We start from the raw sequence: 17,052 nt of genomic DNA on the forward strand, positions 1-17,052 counted from the left end.
CCCCCACGCAACAGACACTTCCGAGGATGCAGAGATCCCGCAGGCCATCCTGCACCAAATGCAGAGCTACAACGAGAGCTACGGCCCTGGAGCTTTTCCTTAGGGCGCATTTTAGTTTGAGCGCCTCACCGTCACCCCAGGTCCCTGCAGCAGTAGGATATTTGTGAAATAAAACTCCTAAGTTATTCCAGGAAGCTGACCTCTACCATTTTACACAGGATATTAAATAGACCCCAGCTGTCTCCACTTAGAAGTGACTTAGTTCATATGTTTTATAAAGGTCCATTCAGCCGCTTTCTGCGTTATCACAGAATTGAAGTGACTTTCTGTAAAGAAAAAGTCAAACTCTGGTGATTTCCCTTGCCTACTTTTCATTCAGGCATGTCTTGGTTTTCAAACATCCCAACTGGCATCTATATGTTCTGAAATATGAATCTGTGTCTGGATTATGAAAATATTTGACTGAGAAATAACTGTTTCAAGTTCATTTGGAAGAAACATACACAGTAGAGCTTTTTTTTTTTTGGTTTTTATGCTAAATCCAGGAAGATGCAGTAGTCTTCATTTCTACGAATGCCTCTGTACGCAAGCCCCTATGGTATATGACTATTGATCTAAGGGCAGTACAGTCCACATGATTTCACTCCAGAAGGCAGAGAAGTGACATGGATTTAGGTTTTCTAAAGCACAAGAACACTTTTCCAGGCTTGTGAAAATAAGGGTGATCAATGTATTAGAAATGCCGTGATAATCACGTCCATTCAGAATATTTTAGTTAAATTGTTTCAAGAACTCAACAATCTTTCTAAGAAGAGCCTCCATTTAAAAGCTGACAAGATGATACTGCAATGTTTTTGTATAAAGGATGTGCTCTGGGATGAATGAGCTCTGGACTGAGTGAAAAATGCAATTTAAAGATGGCATTTTTGTGCTTGAAAGAAGAAAGATGAAAGTGACCTTAAATTTTACAAGATTTGAAAAATTTTAAAAAGGCTCAATATTAAAAGGAGACACACAATCCCATCACCTAAATATTCCCTAGAGCCTTCAAAAATATATATTTGTGCTGCACATGGGAGGAAAAAAAAGCCATCTGTTTCAAAAATGAGTTCTGCTGCTTTTAAATATTGACATCCCCTGTTCAACTGCCTGCTGCAGTGGACCGTGCCCCAGCTAGGTTAAGCCATTAGATGTTTACTCTTTTGGATATTGCCTGGGCTCTTTGCCACTCACATCAGGCTTTATAATTTTCATTTACTCTTTCCAGAATGCATTTAATAAAATTTAATATTTTATTATACTTCGGAGTGAGATGGCATTTCAGTTCCAAGTTCCAATTTTCTATGTCATGTAACTTTTTAAAAACAATTAGCTTTTGGGATGTTTTTTTTCCTGGCTTGCCCTCATTCCCTTTCAACTTTTTATTTTAACTTTAACAAAGAAAACTGTTCAGACATTTTTAAGGTACAACTTTAAACTAATTGCAGTCCTACATGTCCAACAATCCTCATCCATGTCACAAAATAACAATTCTGAACTTCCTGGTATTAATGCAGTCAAATCTCAACATTTTCATGGTTTTTCATTTCCATATATACAGGCACACATTTGTAATATGCATATCCAAGCAGCTTAATAGAGCAGCTTATTTGCTTTACTACAATTATATTGTCTTAGCAGTTCCATAATAAAAAAAGCCGTTTTGAAGCTTTGTAAATCAAGCTATAAAAGAACTAGCTCCAGCAGACAACATAAAAAATAATGGAGTGGAATCTGTTGGCATTATTGATTGATTTTAATTTTGCAGGCTATTACCGAGCAATGTGGGCTGACATGTTTTGAGATGATGAAAAATAAAACTCTAAATTCCAAAAAAATTATTCCAAGAGATAAAGGTATAGTACCACTGCTTACCAAGAACTCAGGTCTTGAGTAATTCAGAGTGCAATATAAATTAGACACCAGAATTTTCCAACTACATGGAATTGTACAATCATGTAATTTGCTTGAAAGGAATTTGAGGCAATGAAACTATGTGTACCATTATCAGTGATGAGATAATTAGCCCACTTAGCGGCAAATCCTGTATGAGACCAGTATGGCAGAGCGAGGGGAAATGAGGAAACTACGCAAGAGAAACTACACCTGAAAAAGCTTTGAAAGGTGCCTTAAACCACTTGTAGGCTGTTCGACTGGCCATCTCTAACAACCATCTTCAGCGCCTCTTCCTCTTGTAAAAGGTTAACAAGTTTTGACCAAAATGGCTTCTCCTGGAGCTTAAAATTGGGTACAGGGTAACTAGGCAATGCCCACCCATTCCAGCTCCATCCTGTTCCCCTGAGTACTTTAACGCCAAGCGCAAACTAGAAGCGGATTGTCTGAAGTCAGTACATTTCACAGAAACCCACACTCTGCTATTAGGAAAAGTACATAATTTTTGCCAACCGATAGAAAACGTGTCTTGGACAAACCCTTACCAACAATCCATATACTACAGACTTTGGTAAAAAAAGTAAGTTCCCCTATAATACAAATTTCTTGCTTGATTAACTCTAATTTCCCACAGTTCAAGCCCCCTCTGATTTCAATACTAGCTCTTTGTTCCCCCACCCCCAAAACAATTTCCTATTTGCTTTTGTAACTTCTCTTACTTGCTGTACAAACTCCCTTATTAGTGTTTCCACTTTCCACCTTCAAACTTGAACCGTACTGACTGGCACTAAGCCCATCTAGCTGTAGCAGGCTACAGCTGGGTGTCCATTCCACATTAGCCACCGGGGATCTCTCTATAGTCACCAGGAGAGAGGCAGGCATTTCTGGAGGGCAATTCATTCTGCTCCAGGGTGGGTATGGAGGGTGAGTGGGATGAATTATTCTCAGAAAGCCCATCCTCTTTCTGCACTCACTATGGGAAGACTAAATTACTAGGATGGAGTATACTTTTAATATTCAGATGGTTAAAGTTAGATGTCTGCTCACAGTTATTTTACATTCCTGTTTATTTTTTTTTCTGATGGCTATGTGTACGTTCTGTGCATCCATCATGATACGCTGCAGCAGAGTCAAAAAAGGGGTAGAGAAAGTTTGGTGTCTCCTTTTGACATCCCCCATCCTCCAGACAGTTTGAGGAACCCATACATCTAAACTGTCCTGCCATAGCTAGCGCCCAGGAAGAGGCTATAGATCCAAAGCAGCAGCCGGGATTTCCACTGGCTGGACAGAGCATCACACCAGGGAAAGATGTGTGTCCCAAGGGAGAAAATGTGTTGCTACAAATCTCTATTTAAGTACCTACCATGTTCATATCCTTCATTTTCTTATCCTTCTTCTTGACTATTGAATTTTTTATTACCTCCCATTTCTTAATCTCTCTTTTCTAAAGCCCATTTTTACTACATCAAATTTGGGAACCATCCCTTTCCCAGATATACCAGATTTAATTATTGTGCTCGCTGTGACTGCGTATCTTGACTATAAGAATTTCTTAAACCAGGTACTGCAAGTTACTTCAGGCTATGCAGAGAGTGATCTCTCTTCCTTGTACTCCAGGAACAGCTGCTTCACTGTTACTTCACTATTACTGTTTTAGTAAACTTAATTGATTTTCCAGTTTCTTCCAGAATTATAGGCTCAATCTCCTTTCACTGATCTAGAGGACGGCCGAAGATTTAAACTTGCTTTTTATGACTGAAGTTTTATTTCTGCAGAATGGTCTTGTCCACTCTCAACTTTGGGTTACTGGAAACCAAGCAGTCCTTGAAATTTATTTTCTTGCAATCATCACAATATCCTATTGATTTAGGACATTCCAATATACTTAAAATGTCTTCTAAAAAGACTTCAGTGTTATTGACCATGAGCCAGCAGTGTGCCCTTGTTGCCAAGAAAGCCAATGGCATCCTGGGGCACGTTAAGAGGAGCATGGCCAGCAGGTTGAGGGAAGTACTGCCTCCAGTTCTGGGCTCCCCGCTTCAAGAAAGATGAGGAACTCCTAGAAAGAGTCCAGAGGAGGGCTACAAAGATGATGAGAGGACTGGAGCATCTTTACTATGAGGAAAGGCTGAGGGAGTTGAGCTTGTTTAGCCTGAAGAAGAGAAGACTGAGAGGGGACCTCATCAACACATACAAATATCTTAAGGGTGGATGTCATGAGGATGGAGCCAGACTCTTCTCAGTGGTGCCCAGCAACAGGGCAATGGGCACAAACTGAAACATAAGAGGTTTCAGCTGAATATGAGGAAGAACTTCTTTACTTTGAGGGTGACAGAGCACTGGAACAGGCTGCCCAGGGGGGCTGTGGAGTCTCCTTCTCTGGAGATATTCAAAACCCGCCTGGATGATATCCTGTGCAACCTGCTCTCGGTGAACCTGCTTTAGCAGGAGGGTTGGACTAGATGATCTCCTGAGGTCCCTTCCAACCCCTGCCATTCTGTGATTCTGTGATTCACCTATCTGGGTTTCATCTATAGCCACAAATACCTTTCATTTTTAGTCAAATGGGTTACCTGACTCTTCTGTGCAACTCCTAACTATTCTTGCTGTTGTACTGCCATACCCTTCAGTTCCAATCTCATTTCTGTTTGTATTTTTTCACTACTGCATAAGGATTTGCTTTTGAAATAACTGACATCTCTGAAAGATGTTTTAATCTGGCCAAATAAAATTAAAAGTCAATAAAACCTTCTTGATTTCTTAAGAAGAGAGACAATATGAATAATAAGCAGCATATAATTAAGTAATCCAAGGTATCTTTTTTTTTTCCTGGGCCCTTCCAAGAATGCCAATTCTTTTAAGTTTAATGAGATATTCAATTTTGATTTTCAGACTATAGTCATTGATTCAAACCTGTCTGGATATGGCTCAGAACTTGGTCAAAACTTTGGTCAAAACTTGTTGCTCAACGTTTTATAAAAAGCAGAGATGAACATTAAGGCAACAAATTGATTAGAGACGTCTGCGAGGAAACCACAGAGATCAGTGGGTAGGCCTATCTCCATTAACAATCTAGAAGGTTATCTAAGGATAAACAACACACTAATTAAAAGTGCAGATGCCGCTCAATCTCTACGTTGTAAACATCACAAATACAAACAAAGTATGCTGCTAGATAAAATTAGCAAAACGAGACGCACCTTATAACCTACTTCCTACTAGAGAAAAATACTACAGGTCATTAATTTTCACCGTCCTGAAGAAACCTGGAAATCAATAATAAAGGTTCTAGTGCTGTGCTAGTGAATAACACGTTAGACATAAACTTTCAATGCTGTACAGCAATCAGAAAGTCTCCAACTGTAGCTATAGAAACATCTTCTCTTGAAGAAAGGAGATGTACATAGCACTGAAATGACTGTGCCTGCGATGCAACCTGGAGTTCGGGGGTAAAAACAGCACTGTACAAATTGCTTAGGTGACAACACAGAGATAGATAGGAAATATTTCAGAGGGTACGTAGTATGGCAGAGAGGAATTATTTGTGGTGCTCAAAGGGCATGTAATTAGGAGGAGTGAAACAGGTCAACAGAAACTCTGAGTCCATATCAGTGAAAAACCTCCTAATGAAAGAACTATTTTTATACTGCAGTCTGGTAAACTCAATAGTTGCAGCACCTAAAATCTGAACGGTAAAGTCTCAAATGTGCACACTTGATGGGAGAGCTCTACACAGTCTGCCTGTCCTAATGCATTTTTGTTCACCTTAACTTTAGGAATTTATGATTTGAATAGAGTTGTTTGAATCAGTGTAGCTCTATGGACTTTAACTTCACCACCAGAAACTCAAGTCTTAAATTGCATTCTGGGATTAGCTGGAAGATGTGGATGCAGTTCCCCTGTTAGTAGCAGGTCTTAGGCTGCTCACACAGATGACCAGTTAACTGTGCATATTTGGTTTCAGAACATAATGCAAGAATAACCAGGAGATCTTCCTTCAACTGCAATCTTCTGGTTAAAGTATTGTGTATAAGATGCTCCACTACTGCAAAGTCAGAGCACTTAAAGATCGGAACTGTCTTTTCTGGAGAATACCATCCCACTATAATTTATTGAAGGGCTGTCATTTATTATGAGACACACTGATATTCTAGACAGCCACAAGAGTTTTTCTAGGAAAATTATTTGATCACCAGTGAGGGCAACTGAAAAGCAAAAATCATATATAATACATAATACTGTAAATCTGAAGAACCTAATTTAATCTTTAATATGCAACATAAAAAACCCATCACGATCTACTTATATGATGAGGAAAGGGGTGGAAAGTCAAACCTAGGAGAATGACAGAATGTGCAAATCTTACTAAGACTTACTAACAGGGATACAATTTTAACATTGATACAAGATATCTATGAGAAACCCACCATATTTCTATTTATATGTTGAGTTTTCTTATAACTTTATTCAAAATGCTGTTGCTAGGGATGTTTAAGTTTGTTGTAAATAAAGGACTTTCAAATCCTGTATCTGTTTTTAATATGGTGGGATTTTTTGAAATGTATGATTATGTATTTCTATGCATTAAAGTTTTCAATTTTTTTTATTTTTTTCTTTTAGAAACACTCACAAGGGGTCCAATTCCTTGTCATAATGAGTGAAAGCTAAATGTGACATTCAATGGCTTCACAGCCCTCCCTTTGTATGGGGAAGAAGCAAAGTGGGCAAAGTCCTCTAAGGTTGTTTCACTTCGGCAGTAGCTGTGTATCCAAACCAGAACTCCCCCAAACATCTAAGCACAGTCAGTACATTCCCAACTCCCACTGCCAAGTTAAAATGAAAACGGTCTTAGTTCAGAAATGATTGAGGTGGTTTGCTCTAATCAAATTAAACCAGCCAAATGTTCTTTTCAAAGGTAACTGTCTACTCTGCAGCTGTATGCAAAATACCACATCAAATGTGAAAAAAAAAAAAAATAGTGATAGAATTCTATCCTTACAGTAGAGCCCTGGCTCCACAGATGAAGAGAAACAAAAGCACCAGCGCAGCTAGGAATTACATTCACAGAAAGCTCCTAGAAATATGCTAACTTAAGAAACAGTGAACAAAGTCCTGAAATTTCCAGTTTATAATTAATTGATTTCAGGGAGAAGGGAACTCTCTGAAATTGTTAAACAGCAACAGACTTTGGTTATTTATCATAGTGACCACACTTCAAATAGATATTAAAGAACTAGCCAAAGCTTCACATAAAAGACAGAAAAAAAAAAATCACATAGGCTTTTCCATTCTATTTCTCACTTCCTTTCTCTGTTTCTATCAAAACATGTAACATTCTGCACTGACTAATGTTGCAAAAGTCCAAACTCAATAGGTTTCATTTAAATTCAGTATGATTCATCTGGACTAGAACTGAGTTTTCAATCATTAAATATGGGAAATTCCTGCAACGATGAATTCATATGCGAGTTATTTTTTTATTTTCTTTTACTAAGAAAAGATCAGTCACCTGTTAATGATATTCCAGAGTGATAACCAGTCAGTGTTTGTATGAAAGCTTTTAAGACAGTATGGAAGTTTTTGCTAAGGTTGTGAATTGTTTGCTAGGTATGTCATGGGAAATCTACCTCAGGACAACGCTACCAATATGAAAAAAATGGCACATTCCTGTACACCCTGTATTTAGGTATCCAAAATCATCAGCTGGTCCTAAAATTATGTGGGATGCTTCTTAAGCTAGAGACCCATCTTTTTCTAAAACCCTAAAAAGACATCTAAAGCATCGTATGGAAGAGTTTCTTATTACTCATATAAAACATTAATTGTTCTGCCTAAAGAAAACACAACTGTGGTGTTAGAATTTTAAGGCCTGATTTTAAAAGGATTATTTAGAGGACTGTTTCCTTGTGAACATTTTCTAAGGATGGGACAAATTTTCAAAGGCTAAGAGTAAATAAATAAGTAGGAAAATCAATACAATAATTTGGATGCAATGAGGTATTCTGAAACAGTTTGGAAATCAACAGTCACATTTCCACTCTTTGATGATCATCTCATCAAAAGCTTCCCAAACGGAGGTTTCCCAAATGGAAAATGTCAAAGTACACAATGGAAAAAAACACTCCTTGGAAAATTCTGAAGTGGTTTGTTTATTAAATACAAATGCTTTATAGTTTAAAGGTATAGCTGTTAAATAACCACGCATGCGTAATTTAAAATATTTTTGAGAATATAAGAAAAATATATGAAGAACTGATCTAGCAGGAGAAATTCCCTGTCTTTTGATAATTTGTTAGATCATTAAGGATCAGCTTGTTTGGGAAAATTGGAAAACTGCTAGCTTTCATACAAAGAGTAAACCCCAAATATTCTATATATAGCTGTGAAGTTTTGGAATGAACAGCAACTTCTATTTTATTTAGGGTTATGAAACCTTATAAAATAATTATAAAACTTCAGAACTAAATTAAGTCAACTAAGAATTACTACAAAGACAAATAACCACTCTTGATGCCAAATTCACATTACTGCTATATTGGGATAGCTATTTATTCTGCATGATTTATTTCAAATTTTAATAGAAAAAATCTCTAGAAATAAGGCTTTAGTTAATGTAATACATTAATAAGAATCAATATCTGTGATTGATATTCTTAGGTATATTGTCCCTGAACTCTGTTTGGAAAAGCATTTTAAAAGTCAGTTTGTACTTAATATTGTAGTTATTTCTACTCGATAATGCACTTATGTCTGTGCTAAACTTCAAACAATGACTTAAATGCCACCAAGTGTACCTGGGTGACACACTTGGTGCTTTGCTAAGTCACAGCCTCCAGCCTACTCTCCTTCAAACACCCGGACAGTCGGCGCTTTGCTTCTCCCTGCTCTGTTCCACACATCAGCCGGTGGTAGCTACCATGAAGCAAACTGGAAAAGTCCCAATTAATCTGCCCTGGCCCCTGTTCGCTGGGGTGGACTGTCCACTCTCCTGTGTCGTTTTCAAGGCTCAGTTTTGAATCCTGGACCCCACTCCATTAACCCAGGGAATGCTGATGCTTTGCCTGGCAGTCACAGGCTCCCACCAGCAATGGTTGGGGCGAAATGCATTGGTTTTCCATTCCGGGCAGGACATGGCAAGACTAGATCTGTCTAAGAACAGAACAGACACAACCATCCACAGATTTAAAGAAGGAAGGGAGCACTGGACTTAATCTAAAATGACTAACGTTTACTCACAAAGACTGGAAACATGTTTTTTGTAAAAAGCTTAGATTCAAAAGAAGATAAAATACTGTTTGAAGAAAGCTTGTACTCGCTCCAGAAACTGAATTTCCTAAGGCTCAGAAGGCTATTCCATATTCAACCCTTCCTTCCTGACATGCTCTTATCTTGTCCTGTTTCTGGCAGACCATGTATTCAAACTAAATCATCACATCCATTACTAATAAACAATTCATATGGACAGGAAGAATATCACTTCTTTTCCCTGTATGTGTGCTCATTCTCTGTACTGTAGGGCTGCAAGAAGATGATGACAGGCCAGCCGCCATGTGCAGTCACTGCACGATGTCCTCGGCCAACTTAACAAACTTCTCCAAATCCTACCTACTGCCAAACCCTGTTCAATGTCAGCCACATCGTTCCCTTTTGCCCTCTTGCCATGAGAGAAACTGTATTTCCAGGTAGGCAGTCCCCTCCTCCCCAAGACCTTTGTAGTCTTCCTCCTCACAGTGGCTGGTCAGCACAGGGACCATCTCCCTTCCCCTCCAACCACCACCGCTCTCCGGCCTGGAAATGCCTCTCTCCTGCCAAGGCACTTCCCGTCTTCACATCTGCCTTGAGGACCATCCTGTTTGTGTTAGACTAAAACTGACTCTGAAGCTCATTCAGTTTTTCCTTCCCATTACTCATCCACCTCTTCTACCTCAGCTGAGACTCATCTGCCACATTAATCCCTTTAACCTTGGCAAGTTTCAAGTTCAGTTTCTTCTGCTTCATTCCATCCCTGCATCTTTTTTTACTCTTTCCGCGTGCAAGACAATCCCTGTACCCAGCAATGTAGAGGTAACCATTTTTTTCTCCCCAGGGGCCTGCAGGTGCCATATGAGTGGTGCTACACAAAAATAAACTGCATTGCACAACACAGCACGCTGTTGATCTGTAAGAATGATGTCACACGCTAGATGTTTAACATTAGCTTGGCAGAAAAAGGAAGTGAGGAAGGAAGCAGAATTCACTGGAGACAAACACCCCCTAAAATAGAAATGTTTCACTTGACGGGATGGAACATCAACGATTTTGAGAAGATCATCCTTTAAACTTATTAACAGTACAGTAATAAAGCCAGCAGCCAATATCAGCGTGACTGCAAACTAGAAAGAGAAATAAAATTAGCTATGGCATTTTGAAATTCTTTTCCCTCTGTATGTTCCCATATTGTTTCAGTTTAACAAACAGAACAAAGCAAAATGACAAGTTCAAATTGCCTTGCAAAAGGTTAGCAAGGTGTGGATGAGCTGCTGCAGATATGTTCTGAATGCTGTCTCTATCAGGTTAGACAGGGAATTTTAAGACGCTTACGAAAAGACACCTTCAAAGTATAACACAATTTTTAGCGTTTATACACTTCTGGGACCTTTGAGCAGAGTCAAGTGCTGGTCTTTATGTCAGGGCACATGGGGATGGGGGAGTCAAGGGGGCCCCAGCCTCTCCCCTCCCAACTCAGGTTGCCTTGCCAAGGGAAGCAGTTGATGGGCTCCATCAAGTACTCAAGTGCAAACCAAGAGATAACACGCCAGACTACAAAAGCAGGGAAAAAGCAACACGACAGTATTGCTGTACCACAGAGGGCAGTTTACAGTGTCATTCATATTTCAGTGAATATAAAATAACATAAAACCTTGAACATGGCGTAATTGTGCAAATACTCATCATTACTGAGTTCCCCCCCACACTGATCCTTATACCAAGAGGACTGAGGAACAGAGCCACGCTTCAGCTAGATGGATCATTCTGTTGAACCTAAGTCAATTCATAGGTGCTGGGGCACCTATTTTGCAAGTTAACAGGGTGGAGAGAACAAAGATTTTCAATTCCTTATTATATGGTAACGATGATCTTGAGTGGCAAGATTTCTGACACTCATCTTTGAAATAATAACCCAGATTAATTATGTTCTAATAGATTATATTCAATATCATTTTGGTTGTTTTAAAATCAAAGGCTTACTAACCCATGAAAATACTAAAAAAGTTGTATTTATCAAAAAACTATGAGCCAGGAAGCAAAAAAATACAGCTTTGCAGGTTTGCTCTGTTTGCTAAAGGTTTAACGCTATTAAAACTGCTAAATATATATATATATGTTAGAAAAGAAGCATGGCAAGAATTACAGTATTCTGTCTTGATATATCACCTTCCCAGAGTGCAAATTCACAGTCTGATGGATGATTAACATTAGGGGAAAATTATTCATCTGATTACCAGCAGGAGAGAGATAAAATGAACACAATATATTGCTGAATTTAGCATTATAATCACAAGAAGAATTTTTACAGATATATTGCAGCAGGGAATACTCCCAGTTTTACACACAGGAATTTCCTGAATCTAATATGTCATTTATTCCTGGCAAAGTCTGTCCTTTGTCTACATATATTTCATTTTTCCCAAACAGAACAGCACTAAGCTACATAAGTGCTGGACCAACTTTTGCCAGGTTTGACTACTGTATACAGTAAAGCTTCAGGAAAGCATTACATCTTATTGCCTGAAAGGTGAGCTAGAGGAGCACCTTAATCATCCTACCAGTTACAAAGGACATTTCAAAGCATACCACATTCCTCATTTTAGAGCAATTCACAGTAAGATTTACTCTGCAAGCTTCAATTTTTTGCTTTGTCTCGTGAAGATAAATAGAACAGAGTAAGGCCTCCTGATGGAGGGGAACTCTATTCAAGGGCAAATGTGAATAGGAGAGGGCTTTAAGCACATCCTTTTAACTGTATTTTCCCCGTGCTTTTCTGTATATTTTTTTTGACAGCCTTACAAAATTTTAGATCAGGCCTTATTTCCATTATAGTCAATAGTCCTGGGACTTCCACTACCATCACTTTTCTGATGAAGATGAGACTTTCTTTCGCTTCTTATCTTGCACCTTGTTTTGCTTTATTCTGCAGTGAAGTCTTACCTAACTTCATTATCTATCATTGCAAAAGCAACCGTGCTGCAAAAAATGCACCTCTCCATTGTACAAATATGGAAACGATAGACTTAGAGAGAAGCAACGCGAAACAAAGCTCTCATAATTAGCAGGAAGTAGCATGGAAAAATATGATAATATTTTGTTTAAAATTATTCTATGCTATTTAGACATTTCTACTTTATGAAGAAAATTTTCTTCCATCCCTAGTGTCAAGCACTGGAAACCAGTTTTGGTTCTAAGCGTTTCTGAGGATTTTAGAGGAAGGGAATCTATGACCGCTGTGACAAACCTGGGCTGCAGTAGCAATGCTGGTCCTGCATCATGGCTCTGTGACCAACAAAGCCATGGAGCTCCACCTCTGCCTAGCAAGTACTGGGTCTTTTCTTTACCAAACTGTTCTTCACGTTCAGCACTGCTTCATGGAAACAGAGAAGCCCTGGCGGGCTGAGCTCCTTACTGTAGTCTCTAGGGATGCCCAGACCTACCATTTGATGAGATGTGGCCTGTGATTTCTGCCATCGCCGTCAGCTGATGCCAGAGCACCACAGCCGAGCACGGGGCGCATGTGGCTCATCTGTCTGAAGTCTGTCTAAATTTTGACTCACAGAATGACTGTCAGTTTGTCTTGAGCTACTCATGGATCACACATGCCATTACTCAGATGTAACAGATTCAACATTATATTTGCAGTTCTCACATATTTCTCTCAGGCTAGTTGCCTGTAATATTCAGAAAAAAGCTAGATGACCCCTTGAAATAAAAAAAAAAAATTATTTCAAATATTTGTGTTATCCCAGTGCTCTGAAAATGATATACACTTTAATCTAGTATGTAGACAATGCATTTGCCATTATTTTTTATTCACTAGCCTGGCCATGATACCAGTTTCCAGAATGTGTGCCCAGACAATGAACAATTTTGTGAGCAATATACGTTCAATAATTAAATACAGCTAGGTCAGCTGCTTAAAATTTGAGATCTTCTTCTACAGTATTTCCTTTTCTGAGTATATTTACATACTACAAAAATAGACCTTTAATTTCAACAAATTACAAACTCTTCTACCATATTTTGTAACGGAACTAGGGCATTTAAATATTTTCAAATAATCTGTCATTATAATGCTATGATTTCAGTCACTCCAAAGTGCTACTTATAGCTTAATCTGCTCTACAGATTAAAAACATGCATGAGAGGTGAGTTTTTAAATAGCATTCCTCCCATTTTAGAAGAGATAATGTTTGAAATTGCTTCCTATATTCCCCTGCCTGTTTGTGGAACAAGGTGCACAGCTGAGGTCCCGAGCATCCTGACACATCACAGCCCAACCCCTTGCATCTGAAATGCTGCTTATGGCAAAAGGTACGGGCTTCGCAACATCACTATGAGGATCTGGACCTCAGAGATTTTTATATTGAAACTACATATTGCCAGTTGAAATACTTACTGCTCGCAGAGAGTGAATTTTCATTCACATGTGTAAAAATATTTTAAGCTTCAATATATTTATGCAATGCTATGTTGAGATTGCACTGCACTTAAGCCCAAGCAAAACAAGCCTGTGGCTGCGTAGTCAGTTCATCAAATAGCTGTTTGGAAAATGAGAATTTAATTTTTCATTATTTTGCTGAATTCAGCATTAGAAAGCTCTTAAAAAAAATCTTGCACTTTGTATGGAAAGATCTCTGCGGCAGAAAAATTCTTAAGTATTACTATGTTGAATTATTCCCAAACAAGGTTTACAATTTTCAAATGTGTAAATGTCTAAACCTGGACAACTAAATCCACATTCATTTACTCTCCTAAATTATTGGGCTGGATTTCAGAGATTCTGAGAATTCTCTACTGCCAAGGAAGAACTTTGTGTGCCAAGTCTAAACCAAACCACTCGATTCGGTGATCAAAGACGACATGTTGTCCACACGAAGATGCCCCTGCTTTTGAAATTTATTGACTAAGCCCTTGGCATTACTAGGTGCCAGTCAAAATGATGGTTATTAACCAAACTGTAGATTTGCTTGATTAGCAATAGAGAAGTGTGAGCTGCAGCCTCCACCCCATTACTCAGTGCAGCGAGACCACTGAGGCGCACTCCACCAGCCGTATTTCAGAATACGCATGCTTTGCCTGTTCAGTTTAGTCAGAAGTGAGGCTGTTGTATTATGCTGCCTTGAGGTGAACAAAAATGAATTTATCACTAGCTATTCAATTCTGTATTTTAAATATTATTCTCTGTCTCACCTTTCCTCTTGCACCTACTATAAACCCCCTCATCTCAGACCCTAACACAGGAGGTTCACAGCTACAAGCCATTTTGAAGGTCACCTCTAACTTCAGAGTATCCATTTCTCCAGGATGGAAAGAGGCTTGGTGTTAGTGAAGTATAAAATATTTTCCTTTTGCTATGCAATATGTGCATACAATAATGCAAATAACGGGAAATATTCTTGTTAATACAGCACTACCAGCAAGATGCTGACCAGTTTCAAATCACTGGGTACCTGGGTATCTGCAAAGTGAAGCTTGCATCTTAAAGTTCATAATATTAAGGAAAGATGTTCACAGGCTGCTGGAAGTTTCCAGCTACAGGAAAATGTAAGAGGTTACAGAAGGGCCAGCCTTGCCCTTGAGAGAATCTGTTCAAGAACACAGGTCACTTACCCAGGGTTTATGATACTGGCACGACAGAAAGGACATCCTGGGGCCATTGCCACCATTTTGCAAGCAAGGCCTGACATCTGTAGTGTTGTGCTCTTGGTAGCACAATCATCAGCCCGCGGTAGAATTAGTACCAGTCAAACAGTATTCAACCGCAAGGCCGCCTGCAAAGCTTGAAGCCTTAAGCTGTTACTTCTCTTTGACACGATAATCTACAACTCTCTATAAAAGCATCTAAAAAGGTAGAAAGTACATTCCACTACTGCTCTCATAAGCTTTGCTATTTCAATAGTGAATAGACCTGCTAAAAATCAGCTGCAGCTGGCAGGACTAATACCTGAGACAAAACCAGGGAGATGTTGGGTTTTTTTTTTCATTCTCCCTTCTGCCTGAGGAAATAGTGTATATATGGCTCCTTGCCCATCCACCCAAACACTTAAGTCACACACCTATGCCTCTGGAGATGGGTGTTTGTGTGCGTGGGAGGCAATGCGCAGGGATGAGGTGAGGTCTGGCAGGCAGCACCATGGCCTGCTGAAACCTCAAACCATGCTTCATGGACACAGTTTAGCGCTCGCTTCATCCACCAACCCAAAACAGTGTTCAGTCCATTTATGTACCCAAACTCTTGCTTGCCCAATTCATGTACTAAAACCAGGACCCCGCTGATCGGGACGCCTGCCCCACTTCCTCACCTGACCACGTTGGGGTGCTCGAATGTCTCCAGGTGCCTCAAAACTGCCACCTCTCGGATTGTGGACAGCGGCATCCCCTCCTCGCTGGTCTGCACCCGTACCCGCTTCAGCGCAACAAAGCGACCTCCGTTCTTCAAGTCTCGGGCTTTGAACACCTTCCCGTAGGCTCCTTCCCCAATCTCAGCCACACATTCATACTGCTGGTCAGCCAGGTTTGTGCTGTCCTTATCCATGCTGGCCGCTGTTCCTCTTCCTCCCGTGCTCCAAGTGCCTCGGGGAGGCTCTCAGTCTCGCTCGCTTGCTGAAAACTAGTACTTTGCTCGCGTTGCAGATACGCCACGCACTTGGTACCTCTGCCAGAGGGGCGGTAGGAAGCTCTCGCCCTCCCGTTCTCGTTCCTCTTCTGTACGGGCCCCAATGTGCCTCCTCTTTCGGCCACCGGGAATTATCATACAGTCTTTGGGAGCATTGTCTGTGTAAAGTCGATTGGATCTGGAGGACAAACCAAGCAAGAAAAGTGAGTTTAGTTGACCTCATTACTTTGCATCATTCAGAAAATTACGCTAATATGGTAGACAGCTACATGCAAAGCAAAAAAGTGGTGCGAAGGAAGACGTGAACCACCAGGGTGACACATGTATCAATGTTCCCGCATGGCTGATACAACACTATGCAGTTATCACGGTCTGCACAGAAGGCTACAGCACACAGCTACAGAGCAACCACGTGCTGTGGGATTTTACCGAGCAACGGGCTGAATACGACGACCCTGTGAGGCACGGCTGGCGGGGATGGCAGAGCTAACTATGCGTGTGTGAGAGGAAGTTACGTCCAGGAACTTATGTCAGGATCGCAGGACTGGAAGGTTTCTTCAGTGCACATGGTGGGGTCTTGGGAATATATCCCATGCTATATTACTGTTACTTATTTGTAAATGACAGCGCTTGGAGGTTTCAGCCTTGATCTGCTCTCCCCTGTGCTAAGCCCTGCAACGAACACATCGCAAGAGACAAGTTCCTGCCTCAAAGCGCCTGTGGGGAGGAGAAATATGTACATATTTAAAAGACGATAATAATATGTTACTGAGCACTGTGTGCTAGAGGTAGCTTCAGAAAAGTACACTTTAGCAAACTTAAGCACGCAAGGGTTTTGGCTGTGGATGCTGCTACCGCTGGCTGTGTGACTGGCAGTTCCTTGCAGAACAGCGTGATGAAGGATGGTCTTCAGCAACAGCACGCTCTGCTGTGCAGCGCGTGAGGCTGGCGAGCAGAAGCGCTTCCTTCTGCATCCAGTTTCATCCACACTTTCTGCAGGACTGTGGGCAACTCCTGTCCCCTCACCAAGCTCCACATCAACCCTCTCCTCTCCCCCTGACCCTTTTTAATGTGACGGCATCGTGACCGCCGGGGCTGTAACCCTCTCCTCCGCCGCGTTTTTACCGTGCTGGGATTAAAGCGCCCCAGATCGCTCAGTCGGGGATCCCCTAACTTGAATGCACGGCACACCGCCAGAGGTGTTTTTCGCATTCGCGCTGAGCTCGCACCTCAGTCGCGGCGAGCAATCC

At 40.4% G+C, this 17,052-nt stretch overlaps 1 protein-coding gene across 1 annotated transcript in view; it reads right to left on the minus strand.

Moving 5' to 3' along the window:
- Positions 1–16,281, minus strand: part of CDK6 (cyclin dependent kinase 6) — a 127,586-nt gene extending 111,305 nt beyond the window's left edge. The window contains exons 1-2 of the mRNA XM_009641816.2: positions 16,232–16,281; positions 15,489–15,980 (exon numbers count right to left, since the gene is read on the minus strand). Coding sequence (XP_009640111.1) covers positions 15,489–15,721 — 233 coding nt within the window. The 5' untranslated portion in view covers positions 15,722–15,980; positions 16,232–16,281. The remainder of the gene's footprint in view (positions 1–15,488; positions 15,981–16,231) is intronic.
- Between the last annotated feature and the right edge of the window lie 771 nt (positions 16,282–17,052).

The sequence above is a fragment of the Egretta garzetta genome, unplaced genomic scaffold, assembly GCF_000687185.1.
Source record: "Egretta garzetta isolate BGI_Z169 unplaced genomic scaffold, ASM68718v1 scaffold30, whole genome shotgun sequence".
Classification (NCBI taxonomy): Eukaryota; Metazoa; Chordata; class Aves; order Pelecaniformes; family Ardeidae; genus Egretta; species Egretta garzetta.